The following is a 17,802-nucleotide window of genomic DNA, read 5'->3' as shown; positions in this document are numbered from 1 at the left end:
TATAATAATAATTATTATGTAAAATGATTTTCCATCAAATTTCGACGTGTAAATAGTTATACACTATTTTAAATCAAATAAGTAACATTTAAATTAACATAATTTTTTTGTTTACCAATTAATCTAACTCATAGATACTGTCATTTTTATATAATTTAAAATTTGAAAAATAATAAAATATACCATAAGGTGCATTATTTCATAAAATGCAAGATGGCCTTGAAAGCATGCGATAAGCGACCTGATCCAGCTACCGTTTATAAAGCAGTTTTACGATAATACAAAATATAACATGTGTAAATTTTAATTAGGATGCATACACGGTGAATTCATACATACTACAATACATCTCGGCTTGAAAGCTACTCGGCAAGACACAAGTTGCATAAAAATACAGAAAAACAAGGGCCACCGCACTGATTAGACCGCCACACCACACCATCCAAACAACATTATCGTTTCATTTATCTCATACCCAAATTATCTGCTGCCATTTTTGGTCAATTTTTTCAGCTAAATTATCGCAGGTCTCTTGTTCCAAGACAGCTGTGGATGGAGACCTGCACCAAACCTCAAACTTTATCCCTTTTCCACCCCAATAATTGACCAAAACCACACCAAACATCTACTTTATATTTTTGCAAACAACTTCCTCGTACCAAGCTAGAAAAGAAGAATACGAAACAACAACACCATTCCAAGATTTACCTCAAACAAGATTCAATATTTACAATACAGGGCATGCACTTTAACAATTTATTTATCGAACAATATTATTTCATGGCCCAAAGAAACAAGAAACTAAAAGCTTAAAAGAAAGAAAAAATGCAGCCAATTCTAGTTTTGGCCTTTCATTCAAAGAATATTTACACATCACTGTCTATCGCCGCCGCTCCGACCTAAGGTTGACTCAAACGGGGAGAAAGCATAAAGATATCTAAAGCTAGGACACTAGCTCAACAAGCCTGCAAATTCATCACTCTAAGCCATAGCAATGTATGGAAGCCATACCTCAAAACTTGCAAGAAGTCCCAAGCCTCTGTCTCTGCCTCTGGCCAATGCTGATGGAATTTCGCTGCACTAAAGCAGGCCTGAGCAGCTCCTGAAACTTGTCCAGAAACACTCCCCATTCTTCCTCGTTCATATCCGCGAGCTTCACGAAGCTCGCACTTGGAGGGAGCTGCTCATTTGCACTTCGATGGCCGGACGAGGAACTAGCAAGGTTATAACCATTATCAGGCTTCATCCCAGAGAACTTGGGGAACTTTGGGTTTTTCTCGCCTAAGCTAGTGTTTTTCAGAGACATGGAAAGTTTCGGGATAGTTTTACTTCTTGTTAAGGGTGGAACACTAATAAACCCATTATCCTCTTCTCCTTCTCCTTCACTTTCCACTTCATCAATGCTCTCCTCTAGTTTGGAAAGAGGCATACGACCATTGACACTTCCAAACCCAAAATGTAAGGGCATTCCTCCAACGAAGTCTTCCGAGGAGAATTTTGGGGTGAAATCATGGCCACCTTCATCACAATCTATGTCAAACTGGAAAGCATCAACAAAGTCTGCTCCAGACTTTGGAGATGACATCTCTTCAGCCATAAACCTTCTCGCCTCGATGCATATGACCTCGAGCTCACTTGGTTCCTCCTCACCACTGCGGAACTCCCTACTCATCATCTCACCAATCTCTGCAAGGCAGAGACCTTGTGCAGCAGCTTCCTTCAGGAAAGTTGTACAAAGGTATAAGACACGCAAGCACGCATCTCGAATCATAGGGAGCTCACTTCGTAGCATCTCCGCATCACGAGCAGGATCAAGATTTTCTATGTACTCAAGTTCATCATCTGAGAACGGAATTGAAGCCTGAGGCCAGTGAATCCACTCAAAATATGGGTCTTCTAAACTCTCAGGTAAGCAAAGACCATGATCAATAGGGATTAATTCAACTTGACCAAACTGCCCAAAGCCATCAAGTTTTCTAACTAAAAGGTTACCAGCATGCCTATCCGTGTTAAGAATCCTAATGTCTAATATCCCAATGCGATGCACAGCTGAAACAGGGAAACTCGAGGTTCCATGGTCACTGGCATCAAAATCATGGGGAATGAACTGTTGAAAGGATGCAATCTTGCTAACAATTTTCTTGTTCTGGGGCTTGTTTCCACTGACACCATCATTAACATTGAAGATTGAGTGAGTAATCTTCACTAATGCAGTGGGTGGAACATTTGCAAAATTATCGTAATCAAGGAGATAAGCAGCAACCTCTCTGAAGCCAGTCTCCCCTACCCTTACGGAACGCTTTAAGCCAGGTTGTCCAAGAGCTTTACCAACAAAGCCCTTCGGATTATTTGGTGCAAATGGTTCCTCATCTGTGGGCTTCACAATAGCAACACACTCACCTCTGACATTCCTGAAGTAGTATGCTCCCCCAAGCCCACTGTGAACAGGTAGTGGATCAACCCCATTCTTCATTCCCTTCACAATTTCCTTGACTAGATTTTTTGTCTTAGCAAAACATGTCGAGTGTCCCAAAATCTCAATTGGCCCACTCTGATCTCTCTGTTGCATGTCCCTACCTGTGGGAGACAAACAGGGAGTTGATGAGCTTCTATGGAGGAAATTCCTGGTCAACAGAAGAGCGGAATCCTTCCGAATGGCACTCAGATCATTCTTAAGAATCATATCACCAAATGTCAATGAACTTTCTTCAATGGGAAAATTGAGGGCAAGCTGCAGCCTCCTCTTCACAGTATGTGCATTGTCACTCCTGTCCAACTCCATTCCTAACACACAACCCGACTCAGTTTGCACAAAAACACGTCTCCTACCAGTCGGTTTGTTCTCCATCATATTCGTTTGAAGGTGCTCCCCACCACCAAGAGGACTCTTGAAAAATGACACAGCCATCTCTGTTCGAACAGGGCTATCAAGGTTAGGAGACATGAAAGGAAGAGATAGACTAAGAGTGGTACTCCTCACACCAGGCAACCAAGACGGCAGCAGGTAAGAGCTTTCCCTTCCAAGTTCCAACTCTCTATTTTAGCGCCAAACTCAGAAGCTGATTGTGAGTTAACCACAAATAGTATAAAACCCAACAAGGATCATTAACCGGAAAATCCAAGATCTGAATTCCCACCCTCCGAAAGCACCAAAAACCTCAATAAAGAAGAAACACTGGTTTTTCAGAAGGCAAAAGGCGAGAGATTTACAACGTCATTACATCGAGAGAGCCATATGATGACTCCAGCAAGCCTCAGATAATCTGTAGAGGCAAAAGACCAACTAAGGTCACAAAAAGCTAATTAAAAAGTCTCATTAGCTGAAAAGGCAAATATTGAAAGAAATCGTAGAACATAAACACATAAAGTAGCAAGAAACTCTAGATTTAAAAAATCAAAACATGTAACCAGCTGATTCGCTCAATACATATCATGCTCAACTCCCAAATTCACAAACCACAAGCGAGATGATAAGATATCGATTAACAGTTTACTAAAATTACCACTAACAAGAAAAGCATGAAAATAGACACTATAAATCATTCCACAGCAAACGAACTCCGGAGCAAACACGCAGTGACTACCTCTATTTCTCAGCACCAACCACGATAAACATTAAATTAATCGGGTAAGAAAGAATAAATTAGACAAACGCACAGTCCCCGACTCTCCGCGAAATTCACCGGATCTGAACTAACAAATGAATAAACTCCAAACACTATGCATAAGAAGACTACCATTGACAATCAGTCAAATTAAAACAGCTGAAATTGTAATCCTGCCTACTAAACCTGAGGCGGCTGGCACAATAATCATTCATATATCTATGATATAAAACTGTTGAGTAGCCGAACGCTCTAAGAAATCAACTCACCAAATGGGCGGATCTGGAGAAATCACCCTGTTCTTCCCTCTGCTTCAGTACACAGCTACAAGACTGTTGAGAGAAACAAAACTGGAAGCATCGAGAATTTAACGGTGGGGAAAAATAGACAAGCAGACGGCCTAACGGCTAGAGTTTTATGCGAAGTAGAGTCTTCGCCTTCGCCCTCAAGCCACCAAAACCCCTCTCCTCTACTTTCTTGCTTGTTGGTACGTTCTCTCTCTATACAGCCCTTTCTCTCTCTATATCTATATCTATATGTGGATATGTCTGTTCGTATATATACTACTTAAAGAAAATATTTTTGTGTTATTCTCTTTTTTTTCTTTTTCTACCTTTCTATATATTGGCTTCCCTTAAAACGGCTCGCTTTTAATTCTAGAGCTAGAATGACCAAAGCTACGCGTTACGTGCGGCTAGTTTGAGCCAACCCGAGTTATATAGCCTCCATTTGTGGAAGTGTCTAGAATGCGGAATATGAGCCGTAGGATGAAGATATCGGGACGATCTCAGCCGTTGCTGGGGTTACCGACGTGGAGATAATTCATTGGGATGTGACGTGTCCTGGTCAGCGAATCCCGGGGGCTCTTCTTCTCTTTTACAATTTCCATGCACACAGATACACTCTTACTTCTCTCAAGTTTCAAATGACCTCATCCAAACAAAATAATCACTTTTTATTATTTTAGAATTTTCATAAAATTACTTCGTTCTTCGTCCTAATTTCAGTATTTATATTTTTATTCTACTTCTATCCTGTATTTTGATAATTATTTCTATTTTTAGAAAAAATAAGTGAAACTCTTTCTTCACTTTAATTATTTTAACATTCACATAAAATATGAACTGCTATTTTCATTCACAACACACAATCACTTTATTAAAATTCGTGTCATTCTCAAATGAGGAGATCTCCAGCAGTGGCGAATCCAGGATTTTTAAATTGGGGATGCAAAAAATAATCTTATAAACACTGGTGGAGCTAGGATTTTTTTGAGGGAGTTGAACTTCTACGGGGGGTTCAGGGGCAGTAGCCCCCGGAATTTTTTTTGAGGCCTTCAATACATTTTAAACAATTTTTTTTTTACTAAAATACAAATATAATAGTAATAACTTTGCATTCCAAATGCAAAATGTATACTTTCAACTTTTTTGTTTAATTAAGAATTGAGGTAATTGATTGATTAAATGATGGGCTTGATCAAAAGAATGAAAAAGAAAGAGATGATGAGCTCTCTTTTTAGTTGAGCCAATGGAATTTAAGATTTTAAAAACTGAATTTCTCTTTTATTTTGGATTAAAACTTTTAATTGAGGATGCAAAAACTAAATCTAAAATAATTTATATATGAATATTAATACTACTATTTTTTTTTTCGGGGATGCAGCTGCACCCCCATGTTCCTAGCTGCATCTGCCAGTGGTCTCCTGTACACTCAGGTGTACCGTACACCCGTGTTGTACCCAACCCGCATCCTGACCCAGTTGGACTATCTTGACCCATTTTTTCTTGAAATGACACTAACACTAACACGAAATGGCACTAACACTAACACAATCTTGGAATGACACTAACACTATTTTATTTTACAAATGACACTATATTGAAATGACACTAACACTAAATGTAAATGACACTAACACTATATCGAAATAACACTAACACTTGACATTCAGGTAGGATAGTCCAGTTAGGTCGGATCCGGGTCAGGATTCGTGTCGGGTACGACTCGGGTGTACGCAAGTTTTTGTGATCTCAAATAGATATTAAAAGTTGGGACGATAGAATAATATTTTTTATTTTTAATTTTTTTTATTATATAATGGACTAATATAATTAATTATCATTATTAACACTACTTTTTAAGTGTGACATTTTCTCAACTCACAATACACTAATAATTTTTATATAACACAAGTTACACAACCCCTCAAAAAATGTTAGTAGTAGATAAGATATCGTGAATAACACATTTTTTATTTAAATTTATAATTTCTACTCAATTTGTCAAAATAATATAATTATACATCTCTATATATTTTCAACAAAATTTATTCGATATGTACATAAAACAACTTCAATTTACTAATGAAACGATTAGGGTGAGGGTGACGGTGGGGATGATATTTGATGAGCTTATGCTTATAAAATTTGATGAATAAAGTAAAAATTATATATATAAAAAATAGGGATGATATAAAGTAATATTTTCTTCGTTCTCATAAAATGTACTCAATTTGTTATTTTTGTTTGTTTTCATAAAATATATTCAATCGATTTTTAGTAAGTTTTTCACTTACAGTATAATGAGACCCTTACTCCACTTCCACTAACAACACATTCAATCACTTTATTAAATTCAATGTCATTTAAAAGTGAATAATTTTTATGAGAACGCATGGAGTATAATAATAATAATAATAATAATAATAATAATAATAATAATAATAATAATAATAAAATTGTTAGGACAATTGTCTATTAATTTACTAGATATCAATATCATACTCCATCCGTCCCAATAATGAAGACACACTTCATTTCGGCACGGGAATTTAGGAGAATTAGATTAGAGAATTTAGGTTTTAACCACCACTCTTCTTCTTCTTCCCTCTGCTACTAAACCACAGAGACTCTCACGAGGAGATCTACAACAAGGGTTTCGAATTATGTTAGCAACAGCGGCACAACAACCAAGAGCAGCAGATTTCCTTGCCAAACCCACGTCAAGAGCACCTGGGTTCCGACCGCCTGTCGTCGCGAGAGGTTGCAGCAGCAGGTTGTTAGAGGTGAGAATCTTAAGCGTCTCAAGGAGAATACCGCTGACGCCACCGGAGAGGGCGAGACTGGTGGCGGTGTTGAAGCCACGCTATCGCTGGAAATCGAGGGTTCTGAAATGGGGGCTAAATCTTGAAGGGAAACTTGGGGATCTAGGTTTTCAGAAAAAATGAGAAATGATTGGGAGCTGAGTGCAAAAGTGAGGCGACCGAGGTCTGGTTGATGTTCGTCGGAGTTCTGTGAGGGAAATAAGAGAAAGGGTTTGAGGGAGAGAAAGAGGGAGGGGCTAGGGCTCGGCCCTTTGCCCTCGTCAGTATGGGCGAGTGTTCTTCTTCTAAGGGAGTGGTTAGAGGGGCGAGGGGTGTTCGGCGGCGGCCGTGGCTCGCCGACGGCGACTTTTCCGAGAAAGAGAGGAGTGGCGCCCGCTGGTGTGAGAAGAGGGAGGCGGAGAGTGAGATAGAAATTGGAAAATAGATTAGGGTTTTCTTTATTTATACCATGATTAAGTGTTAATTAGTTAGTTTTAATTATATCCTATTTTTTTCTATTTTTTTAAATGTGTCTATATTATTGGGACAACCTAATAAGGAAATTGTGTCTTTATTATTGGGACGAAGGGAGTATTTGATATGATATATAAAAAAAGTGTTACGCTATCATACCTCTCAGGTGAAGCTAGTAAAATTGGCCCAGCCCAATGGATTGGCCCACCCGTGCGGATTTCACTGGGTTGGGCTTGATAATTAGAGGTCCAAAAAAACTTCTGGCCTAAAAAGCCCGGCTAGTTGACCCTCAGGACTAAAAGGCCTTGGGGTTTTGCGTTTTTTGTCCAAAAGTGACTGCATCCAGGAGACAAAAAGTAGTCAGTGCTTGATAACACTCAGGTTTCCATGGTTTTTAATGTTCATATGATGTTAATTTTATAGGAAATTGAGTGTTTGATAGTTGTTTTGTGCTTATATTGCTTTATCTTGTGAAACATGATTCTTACTCGAACTTTGATGGATTTTACAGGAATCTTGAGATCGAATTTAGAAATATGGACTGAAATAGAAGTTGTAGTTTGTCTCGAGATGAGTTCGTGAGTGCAAACGGATTGCAAATCAGAGTTTGGATGAGGAAGATATGGACAAAACAAAAACATCGCGCGCAGTAGTTTATTTTGGCGACCCACTGGTGTAGGTTGTCGAAATCGACGTTTCGAAAGTGAAATTCGGCGACCTACTGGAGTTGGTCGCCGATTTTTCTGTCTCGTTTTCATGCTTCACTCTAGAAATTCGATTAGCGCCGTTTTTGGAGGTTTTTTAGCACAAAAACGGTGACCCACTCGGCGGTCGCCGAGTTGGTCACCGAATTGGGCGGTTTTGTGAGTTTTTCCTATTTTTAGAGTTTTTCTGGGTTTCAAACTCTGTTTTTTACCCTGACACTATATATAGGTCTTCTTTTGACCTATTTAGGGGCTCCAACTTTATATTTCAGTTAAATAGGTTTAGATTTACATTGTTTTCTAGTTTTGAAGGATTGGATCAAGATTGAAGATTCAAACCGCTACATTCGTTTTATCAGTTTTTACAATTGCGTTCTTTTTAATTATGCTTATGTTTTCTTTTATTATGTCTGGCTAGTTTCCTTTAGTTGATTCTAGGGTGTGTAAATAGTTGATTAAATTTATGTGATTAATTTGTTAATACATTTTTGCCTTCCAGTTTATGATTCATAATTACTGGTGCTTGAATTCTTGTGAATTATCTGATCAATAGTTTGCATGTGTAGCTATTCAGTTTGAGACCTGACGGAGATAACAGTTTAGCGGATTCAGGAATGTATGATGTGATTTTAACCTTGAGACCTGACGAAGATAGGTGGATCACAGGGAGCTATTCTTAGGAGCTATTGGGAGTTAGTAGATTATCTTGATACCTGACTGATATAGATAGTTTATTAATCTACGATCTTTGTTGCTATGACGAGAGTAATTGATTATATGTGTGATCTCCCATCATAACTGGATTAAATTGGTTAATAGGATTAATAGATTGATTGTGTGAATTTGGTTAATGAATTTACTACCCTAGGGTCAGTCTTTTTATCATTAAAATTTATTTATGAATTTTTATTTGTTGTTCTTTGAGTTGAGTTTTATTTAAATATTTCATCTTTGTGTGTTGCCTGAATATTACCAGAGTCTTATTTAGGATTACTTAGAGTAGTTCGTTCATCAGTCCCTGAGGATACGATACTTGACTTGCTATTTATGCTATGATTACACCGTGTTAGTTGTGGTATTTTTTATTGGTAAGAAAATAGCGACCAGTGCCATGACCCGATGACCTCTCCGAGCCATAAAATCAGTAGGCTGGTTTCCCTCGCGATAGATGTGAGTGAAACGCACCTGCCGGTACGAAGGAGGTGTCGTATCTAGGCAACAGCATGACGAATACTAGCATGACCATGATGTCCAGCAGTCAGGAGCAAAACGATCACTGCAACATTCAATTCAACCCAGATATGAGCTGAAAAAGTAATAGCCAGCCTAAGACCCTCGAGCAAAGCAGCCAAATCAGCCTCAAAACTAGAAGTGGCAGCACATGGAGTGTAGAAGCCAATGAGAAGGGCTCCAGTGTGATCACGAACCTCTCATCCACCCGCACTATGATGCGTCTGTTAATCATTAGAACCATCTGTGTTCAGCTTCACCCATGAGAACTTACTATATCATTTCACAAATCATACTGTTGTAGGTCAAACACAAAAATAAATAAATGAAAACTCAATAATAATTGTTTACTAAACAACAGTTTGAAGGGAAAGCTTTTCATCAACTAATTTTGCAATTACTTGAATCAATGAAAATACTAAGTGCAATAATTGAATTCGAGTTGGTGAATATAGTAAGTGCAATAATTGAATTCGAGACATTAATTAACTTACGAGGCATTATCTTATATATTTGTAAATTCGAAAACATTATTTTTGTGCATTAATTCAATATGATTATAGTTAGTGTAAATATCACTTCTTTTAGCCCTTTATTTGAGCGTCTTTTCTAAAATATTTTACTCTATGACTAATTATAAAATAATACATCGTTGCATTTTTGTTATTGTTTGCGATCTAAAAAAATAAAATCTAGCGACTGAATGTTAATGTCTTTTGGCAGACATCCACATTGTCATTACACGTAGACTATTTTAGGTGAGCTGGAAGTTCAGGTGGAAATTAAAAATAAAAATTCTACATAATATAATCATAGATTTGAGGATTTGAGGACAAATCCTTTTCAAGAGAGGGGGAATGATGCAGTCCAGAGCAGAGCCGAGTTTCAGAGGCAGCACAGAGCAGAGATCCGGTACATGTGCCCGTTGGTTCGGTGACGAGAGCTAGAGCCAAGACGTTCAAGGCTAGCTTAATGGCGTTGGTGGAAGAAATCTGGAGGCAAGAACTGAGAAAGCCAATTGGAGAAGGACCGTCAGAGCATAGCTCAAAAGTGGTAAACCTTATTACTTACAGAGCAGAGCATATTGGCAGAGCAGACTTAGAAAGCAGAGCAGAGCCGCAAAGCAGAGCATACATGCCGAGCAGAAATGATCTGCAGAGCAGAGCTGAGGGGTCAGAGCTGAAGTTCAGAGCTGAGGGTCAGAGCTCAAAAGTCAGAGCTGAAGTTTAGAGCTGAAAGTCAGAGCTGAAGTTCAGAGCTGAAGATCAGAGCTGAAGTTCAGAGCTGGAGTTTCAGAGTTGCAAGTTTCAGAGCTGGCATTCTCGCCAGAGTCATGCTTTCCAGAGCGCGCGTTCTTTCAGGGCCGACGCATGCCAGAACTGCAGCTTACAGAACTGGATTTCTCGCTAGGGTTTTCAGCTTCCTGAGCAAGTTTCGTTATGTCTTTTGTTTACGTTTGTTTCCTTCTTTACGTTAGGGTTTCTTGTTACCTATAAATATGAATGTTATGTGTTGAACGAGAGTGAGTTGATTTTTTGATAATAATACAGTGAGTTATTCTTCTCAAGTTTCGAATTCTTCTTGATTTTGCCAAACAAGATTTCAACCTATCGGCGAATCGACGAGTTTCTTATCCCTCGTCGTGTGTCATTCAACGTCTTCGAGTTGCTGCTCCGATCACATCGTTGGGGTCTAGAGATCCGTTCTCTAGGAAACTTCGTAGATTAGGTTAGGGGTTTTGGGACAAACTTCCATACTTTATCTTGTTTCTGTTGGGTATTTCAATCTTCCGTGCGTGAGTTCAGTACAATCCGGTGAAGTTCGAGAGATTACCGGCGAAGGTCACATCAACCTTGGTGTGTGGAATTTCGGCTGCCATGTTGCCATGGTGATCTTTTTTGTTAAGACGGAGGGTGTTCGGTTAGGCTTCGGGTGGTTTGAGATGGAGTGTCTCTGGGGTTATTTTTCAGCTTTTGGGTGCACTCAATGCTAAGGTTCTAGAGGTCGGACTTTTTTGGTGGCTCCACGAATGGTGTTGTTTTTCCAATCAGTGTCGAGTTTGCTTGTGCTTTGCAGTTGTGACTTCAATTATTGTGGCGTTGATTGGAACCTTGTTTGGTCTGTTCTTCTTGCGACTTTCTTTTTTCGGCATGGGGGTGTCCGGGGTTGTTTGAAGGCGATGGTTAGGCCAGAGCTTCTGAAGTAAGCTCACTCCCCTTTGCCGTGTTTTTTCTAGTTTTCCTGGCTTTATTCTTATAGACGAGTACTCCTTTCCACTTCAAGGCTTTTTCGTCGGGGTTTTCTGTTAGGTCCAGATGGTCTCGTATAGGTGTATGGGGGGGGGGGAATACACCTATGGGCTATTTTTCTTTCCTCAAACTAAGGGATATCAAGATAGAGATCAAGGCGAAACTTTACATGCAAACAATGACACCTGTTAACTGAAAGGAGTTTTGACCAAACATGGTTGACGACTGATACTGAAAACTCTTCAGTAAGGAGTTATCAGTTAAGTTACTGGAACTTAACTGATGCACGTAAGGGCTTCAGTCGAGTTTGCTAAAACAGAGATGATAACACTCTTACTGACTATCAGAAGATAGATCAGTCAGACTGATATCATACGCAGCGGAAATAAACTTAGTTTCGTAATAGCCTCGGTTGACCACGTTGTTAGTCTTATGTTTGTCTTTGCAGTTATTCAGTATTCAATTTATCAATTGAAACAACACAAGTAAGAATGTAAAACTGAAAGTTGTAAATAACACAAAGACTTTTACGTGGTTCGAAAAACCCTTTCCTACATCCACGGTCGGTTGATCAGACCAACAATCCACTCCACAAGTGCTTAATAGGTGCACTGCAAACCAAATTGTGTGCTTGCCGGGTGCACACAATCGTACCACTGAAGAAACCACTTCTTCAGTACCCACACTTCACTCGTGTCGGATTTATCTCGCTTAGCACAACCCGCGCTAAGACTTCTCAGAGTCAGAGTACCTTCCTGAACTCCGAATCACTCAAACACTCTACTCTTTCTTTCTGAAAGGAGGTTTGAACGGTTGTCAACTATACTGCAAAGAACAAGTTCTTTGGAGCAAGTTTTGACCTTGACTTCTGGGTAAACAGAGGTTTGTCTAAGGTCTAAGAGAATGTATGTAATCAGCAGTGACTGATTTTGGCTTTGGAATTCTCTTCTTCGATTCAAGCTTTGGGGAGGTTAAGCTTTAGGCTGAGTAGCGATTTTGGCAGAGCTTCAGCTTATGTCGTTGAATCGGTGAAGATTGAAGTTGATCCTCGAGCGCTATTTATTGGAGAGGTCTTGAATAGATCCGTTGGTGGAGAACGTCTTCAAGATTTCTTCCATTGGAGAGCATTTCGAATTTGGGCTGAGGCTTCAATCTTCGAGGTTCCTTGTTTGGTGGAAACGACTCTCTTGAAGGACAAGAGATGTGACGTCTCTGATAAAGTAGCCACCAAATAGGAATGACCTCTGCAGAGATAAGAAGATCCTGAGATCTCTGCATTTAATGCGGCTGTACTTTGTGAGTACGTGGCTTCCTTTGAACGTTGGAAGTTCAGTCCGAGGAAGAATGTTTAACTGATACTTGACTTTAGTATCAGTTCGCTGAGTCCACGGAGCACGCATTAAGTAATCAGTTCCGAACTGATTCTTCAACTGATACTTCAGTTGGTATCTTCAGTCTTCAGTCTTCAGTCTTCAGTCTTCAGTCCTTCGTCCTTCAGTCTTCAGTCTTCAGTCTTCAGAACTGCAAGCTAAACTAGAAACAAACTCTAACAATTGAGTTCAAAACTGTTCTAGTCTATTACAATTAAGACCTATGGATTTTGTGTTGGATTTGTATACTGTAAAGCAAGAACGTTTTATGCTTGTATACAATGTTTTCTGTTACCACTATCTAATCTCCTATCTGATTGTGTTCATGATTGCACATGTATGTCCCTTATCTCTTTATAAGTAGATTATATGGTGTGTTGTAGATCACAAAAGATCATATAATTGGAATAACCTTAAGAGATATAAAATGATCACAGCCGAGATGACTTCAGGACGAGTCATTGGTTTAGGCTGCGGTATAGATGGAAGTAGTTTGTCTTGACTACTTGTCTATACTGGTACGTCATAACGTATTGATAGGACCACAGTGAGATGTATTCTTCTAACTGACTTAAGTGAAGAATCAAAGATCTCGGTGACTTAATATAATCTTAATAATAATAAGATTTCAAATATATATGTTGGCTCGTATATCACTTTGACTTACTATGGGTGAGAGTTATATAGTAACTTGAGTACTCTGTATCTTGGGTGATAGCGGTCAATATATGATATTTGGTTATCTGTATTAGTACCTGTATCCGGTATAGGATAATGACATCCCCTTAAGGAACTCAATAAGGTTTATTGCGTCAAACACTACTACAAAAGTTTACATACATAACAGTGCATAGATAACGGTTTTTTTCAAAAACCGTTATGTATGAGCGCACTTTTAGGAATAGATAACGGTTTTGAAAAAATCTGTTATCTATGTACTGTTGTCTATATCCATAGATAACGGTTTTTGAAAAACCGTTATGTTTTTGCGTTATCTATTAGTTGCATACATAACGGTATTACAAAACCGTTAAGCCACCGTTATCTATGACCATCTTTTATAACGGTTTATTCATAACGTTAAAGAACCGTTATGTATAAGAGTCATTTACAACGGTTTTGGAACCGTTATGTTTGAGCGTATCTAAAAACTGTTGTGTATAATTTTTTTTATTAATTTTTTTAAAATTATATTATATTAAAAAATAACATATAAATTCTTTATCCTAAAATCTGAATTTATTTCTAGATATAGACTTTGAAAAATAAAAAAATCATAACATTTTTTTGTTTTATCATTAAGTAACACTTATATAAAATCTAAATTAGAAATCTAAATACCAAAAATTGAATACTAAAACTGAAAAAAAGAAAAAAAAAAATTGATTTTATTTAGGAAATTTAGAAACTAGAAGCCCTAGTTTTCTTCGTCTCTCACATCTAATCTCCCTGCCTCCTCCTGCATCCTCCCTGTCTCTCTCAACTCTCTCTCTCCCCTCTCGACTCCGCCGTCGGCGCCGCTGCCCCGCGCCGGCCCGTCGCCGCCCACCCTTGTCGCTGCGTCGCGCCGCTGCCGCCCACCCTCGTCTCCCTCTTAATATCCTCTCTCTCTGACTCAAATGCACGCACACCACACCGCGCCTGAAATCCTAGATCTATAATCTACAGCCACCTCCCTGCCGATTCCCGTCGACCGCACGGCGGGAAGGCCGCCGCCTCCGAGCGCAGCCCAAAGCCCCCTCTTCTCTCCATACTCCGGCGACAACAGCGGCTCCTTGCCGCCGCCGTGCCCTAGCTTCAATCCGCCGCTGAACTCCCTCTTCCGGCCGCACCACCTGTCCGACCACCACAGCACCAGCCCAGCCGCCTTCGTCGCAGCGCAACACCACCGCAACCCACTCCAGAACCGCTGCCCCCCACCATCTCCCGGCATCTACACAAGGCAGCTTCGTGCGCCACCCATCGTTCCTATCATGAACGCCGAGGAAGAGCCACCAGTCGGCGCGATTTACACCATACCAGCAGCGCCAAACACCTTCTGCCACCGTCTCCCGCCGCCCAGTCACCTTCGCCCTTTTCCTGTCACCACCGTCAGTTTCCAGACACTGCCGCGCGGCCCCAGCTCCAATCTCAACCCCGCTGTCTGCCGGAGCGAGCCCTGCCCTCCTCCACCGTTCAGGGAAGTTTATTTCTTCATTTTTGTGTTGTTCCAATCAGGACTTGATTTTTTGCTAAATTAGGGCTCAAATCTAGAAAGAGGCTTCCCCAAATTGATCTATAAAAGGATTTGAACATATTGACGCTATTAAGTCCAGATTTTTATATATATTACACTATTAAAGACTAAGAGATGAACTAATTCGATGCTATATGGGATAAATGAAATTTTCTTGCTACAAACACTGGAAAAGTAATAGTGACAGATTCTGTATGTTTATCAATGTGGATTGTTGCTGGTTAATAGTTTAGAAGTATAATCATCTTCCTTATAGGAGATTGTAGTGATTGCTTTTACAGTGTGAAGTTTCTATTGTGAAGGGGATAAAATGTAGTGCATGTAGCAGTTGAAACAATTATAACTGTTATTGTGCATGGATGAACTTTGAGGAAGTGTGAATAGAGAACCTTTTGTGCTTGTGAACTAAATGGTTGAGATTATTAAGACCTAAAAGTTCATTACCAAAAAGTATCTAATTGTTATAATAATTAGCTTTACGTTTCATTTAGCATTGCAGGTTCGGTGGACCTCGGAGGAGAGGAAGTGGTACTTGTATTTTACTCTTTTGTAGAAATAAAAAAGCCTTTGAGTAGTTACTGAGCTACTTATTGGTTCTTGGAAGAGCACTCACATCCTTTTATTTTCATGGAGATCACAAATGACCTTTTAATTTGCGGGTAGTGTAGTCAAGTTCCTTAATTCAACTGGCAGCATGTGTTTATATGGTATTGTATCATGATTTCTGAATATTTTCAAGTTTCTCACTCTTTTGCTGCCTGTGAAGGAGCTCTTACTTGTTGTAAATGCCTCCCAGGTGCTTCTGGATTCTTGAGGTAATAGTCTTTTTCATTAATCTGTTATTTTGGTCTCTTTTAAATTGATAATAATATTCTGCTTTTTGTTAAGTTATTTTCTAAATATTCGAATTGTAGACTCAAGAGCTTGCGGGGCGCAGGAAAGAGAATGTTACCATACAATGGGAGTGCTTCGTGTCAATTTAGGATGCTTCGTATCCTTACACGCTCCTCATCAATTTCTTTGACATCTCTAAATTCTCTATAGTTGATCATTTTAGGACTGCAACATTTCTACTCAATGATCGAAGAAAATTTTGTTTTTTATGGTGAAAGACATCTTAGTGTAATCAAATCTGCTAAGTTACAACTTTAGAGTCATATGTAGAAAATGATCTCATATTATCATAATCTCTTATGGGCATCTCTGAATTAGAACTGCATTTTTTTGTTTTTTGTATTTTGTTTTCTTGGGGTGTAATTTTCATTTCACTGGATGGTATAGGTGCTAAACCGGATTGCTGGACTGGACAGGAAATCATGATTTCCTAATAGTTTTGAATAAGTGAATTTGGGCATTCTTGAGGTAAGATAGCTAAATGTTTGATGCTTATGTAATTGAACTCTTGGGAGCGTGGAATGTGATTATATGATAGAAATTGGGGGATATTGAGCATGTTACTATGTGTTGAGCCAATTTTGATTTATGAATAAGGGATGAACGACTTTTAGTATTGAGTGGAGAACTTGTGGTGATTGGTTGTGTTATAACTTGCTTTCTTGGTGTTGATGAGTTCAATATGATTTAAATTTCAAGCTAAAGCATGCTAATGTGTAGTAAGATGATGTATTTGAGATCTTATAGCTTTTATTTGGCCAAAATATGAGTTATATGTTGAGTTTCAATAGAAACTGTATTGCTGTCAAGTTTGGCTGGACAAACCAATGTCTTGTGAGGGATTTTCGAGAGTGTTCCTATTGTCCAAATACCTTGACATTTTTACTGTAATAACTTCAGCATGAGTATGAGGTTTCTGTAAAATTTCAGCTAAATTGGACACCGTTAGATATGTCAAACAATTTTCTTAAAAGTACTGCGCGAAGCAGCAAGGTTCTGTGGCAGATTCTGCATTTTGTGAGATAATTTCTTATACACTTGAGAAGATATTGTATTTTTGTAACTTTCTAATAAAGATAGACTTTAATAGCTTTCTTAAAAGGTAAAGCTTGCATTTTTCTTTGAAAATGTTGATTTTATATGATTTTTCAAAGTTGAGATAATGATTTTTCAAAGTTGAGATTCATGTTTCTTACTTGAGAAAGTTATGAATAAAATTATGCTAAGTAATTGATGTTTCAGTTATTCCCTTCTTCATTCCCTAGGACTATATTCAACTATACGGTATATATGTAACGTTGTGAGAGAGAGAGCAGAGTTGAAATATCTCTTTCATATTTCTTTTATTTAAGAAGCTTGGGTTGGCTATGTTTTGCAGGTGAACTCGCTCGTGTTGTTGCAGGGTAATCTTCTTCTCATTTTAACAATATAGATAGAACATTGAGATCTTGAAGATTACTTATGTAACTCACATGTTGCCGGATTTTTTTAATTCTCCAGTTCATTATTGTGATTGAGTTTATCATCTTGGCGGATCAAGTAGATGGGAGTCGATGAGCTATGAGGACTACTACAAACGAGAAGGCTGAAGCAGAGAACGTCGTTTCAAATGTCTAGCAAGTTGCGCGCATTTGTAATATTTTTTAATTAAACATCTAGCTAAATAGAATATATGTGAAGTTTTCATTATATTTGGATGATAATGTATGAATATTTTGGATGATATATAATATTGTTATTGTTGATTTTATCATTTTGTCATTTTATAAAAATTGCAAAATTTAAAAATATACTACAATTATATAAAGTGCAAAAAAACTATTATAAAAGGTGCAAAAACCGTTATAAGAAGTAAAAAATACTGTTAACTATGATGGAAAAAAACAAAAAAAAATACAAAATAACGGACAAATTCTCATATATAACGGTAATAAACCGTTATGTATAAGCATTAT

General features: G+C 38.5%; 1 protein-coding gene and 1 long non-coding RNA gene across 3 annotated transcripts; one reads left to right on the top strand and one right to left on the bottom strand.

Moving 5' to 3' along the window:
• Positions 1 to 284: 284 nt before the first annotated feature.
• LOC131024413 (phosphatidylinositol 4-kinase gamma 5-like) lies at positions 285 to 4,263 on the bottom strand. 2 transcript variants are annotated; one of them, XM_057953924.1, is made up of 3 exons: positions 3,875 to 4,263; positions 1,012 to 3,263; positions 285 to 560 (listed from the first exon to the last, which is right to left on the bottom strand). In XM_057953924.1, exon 2 carries the CDS (start codon positions 2,942 to 2,944, stop codon positions 1,013 to 1,015), a length of 1,932 nt encoding a protein of 643 aa, XP_057809907.1. In that variant the 5' UTR covers positions 2,945 to 3,263; positions 3,875 to 4,263; the 3' UTR covers positions 285 to 560; position 1,012. The 2 variants fall into 2 exon arrangements, with proteins under 2 accessions (XP_057809907.1, XP_057809908.1); XM_057953925.1 differs by lacking the exon at positions 285 to 560 and having other exon boundaries at positions 678 to 3,283.
• Positions 4,264 to 14,106: 9,843 nt separating this feature from the next.
• LOC131024412 (uncharacterized) lies at positions 14,107 to 17,597 on the top strand. The gene is made up of 5 exons (XR_009101818.1): positions 14,107 to 15,612; positions 15,720 to 15,768; positions 15,868 to 16,315; positions 17,226 to 17,250; positions 17,348 to 17,597. It is a non-coding gene; the product is annotated as an uncharacterized LOC131024412 (long non-coding RNA).
• Positions 17,598 to 17,802: the final 205 nt, after the last annotated feature.

This window comes from Salvia miltiorrhiza, chromosome 5, assembly GCF_028751815.1.
Source record: "Salvia miltiorrhiza cultivar Shanhuang (shh) chromosome 5, IMPLAD_Smil_shh, whole genome shotgun sequence".
Lineage (NCBI taxonomy): Eukaryota > Viridiplantae > Streptophyta > Magnoliopsida > Lamiales > Lamiaceae > Salvia > Salvia miltiorrhiza.
This window is presented reverse-complemented; position numbering and strand designations above follow the sequence as displayed.

What these genes read in the sequence shown, in the direction of transcription:
- LOC131024413 (XM_057953924.1), bottom strand. Translation starts at nt 2,944, where the DNA reads ATGTCTCCTAACCTTGATAGCCCTGTTCGAACAGAGATGGCTGTGTCA.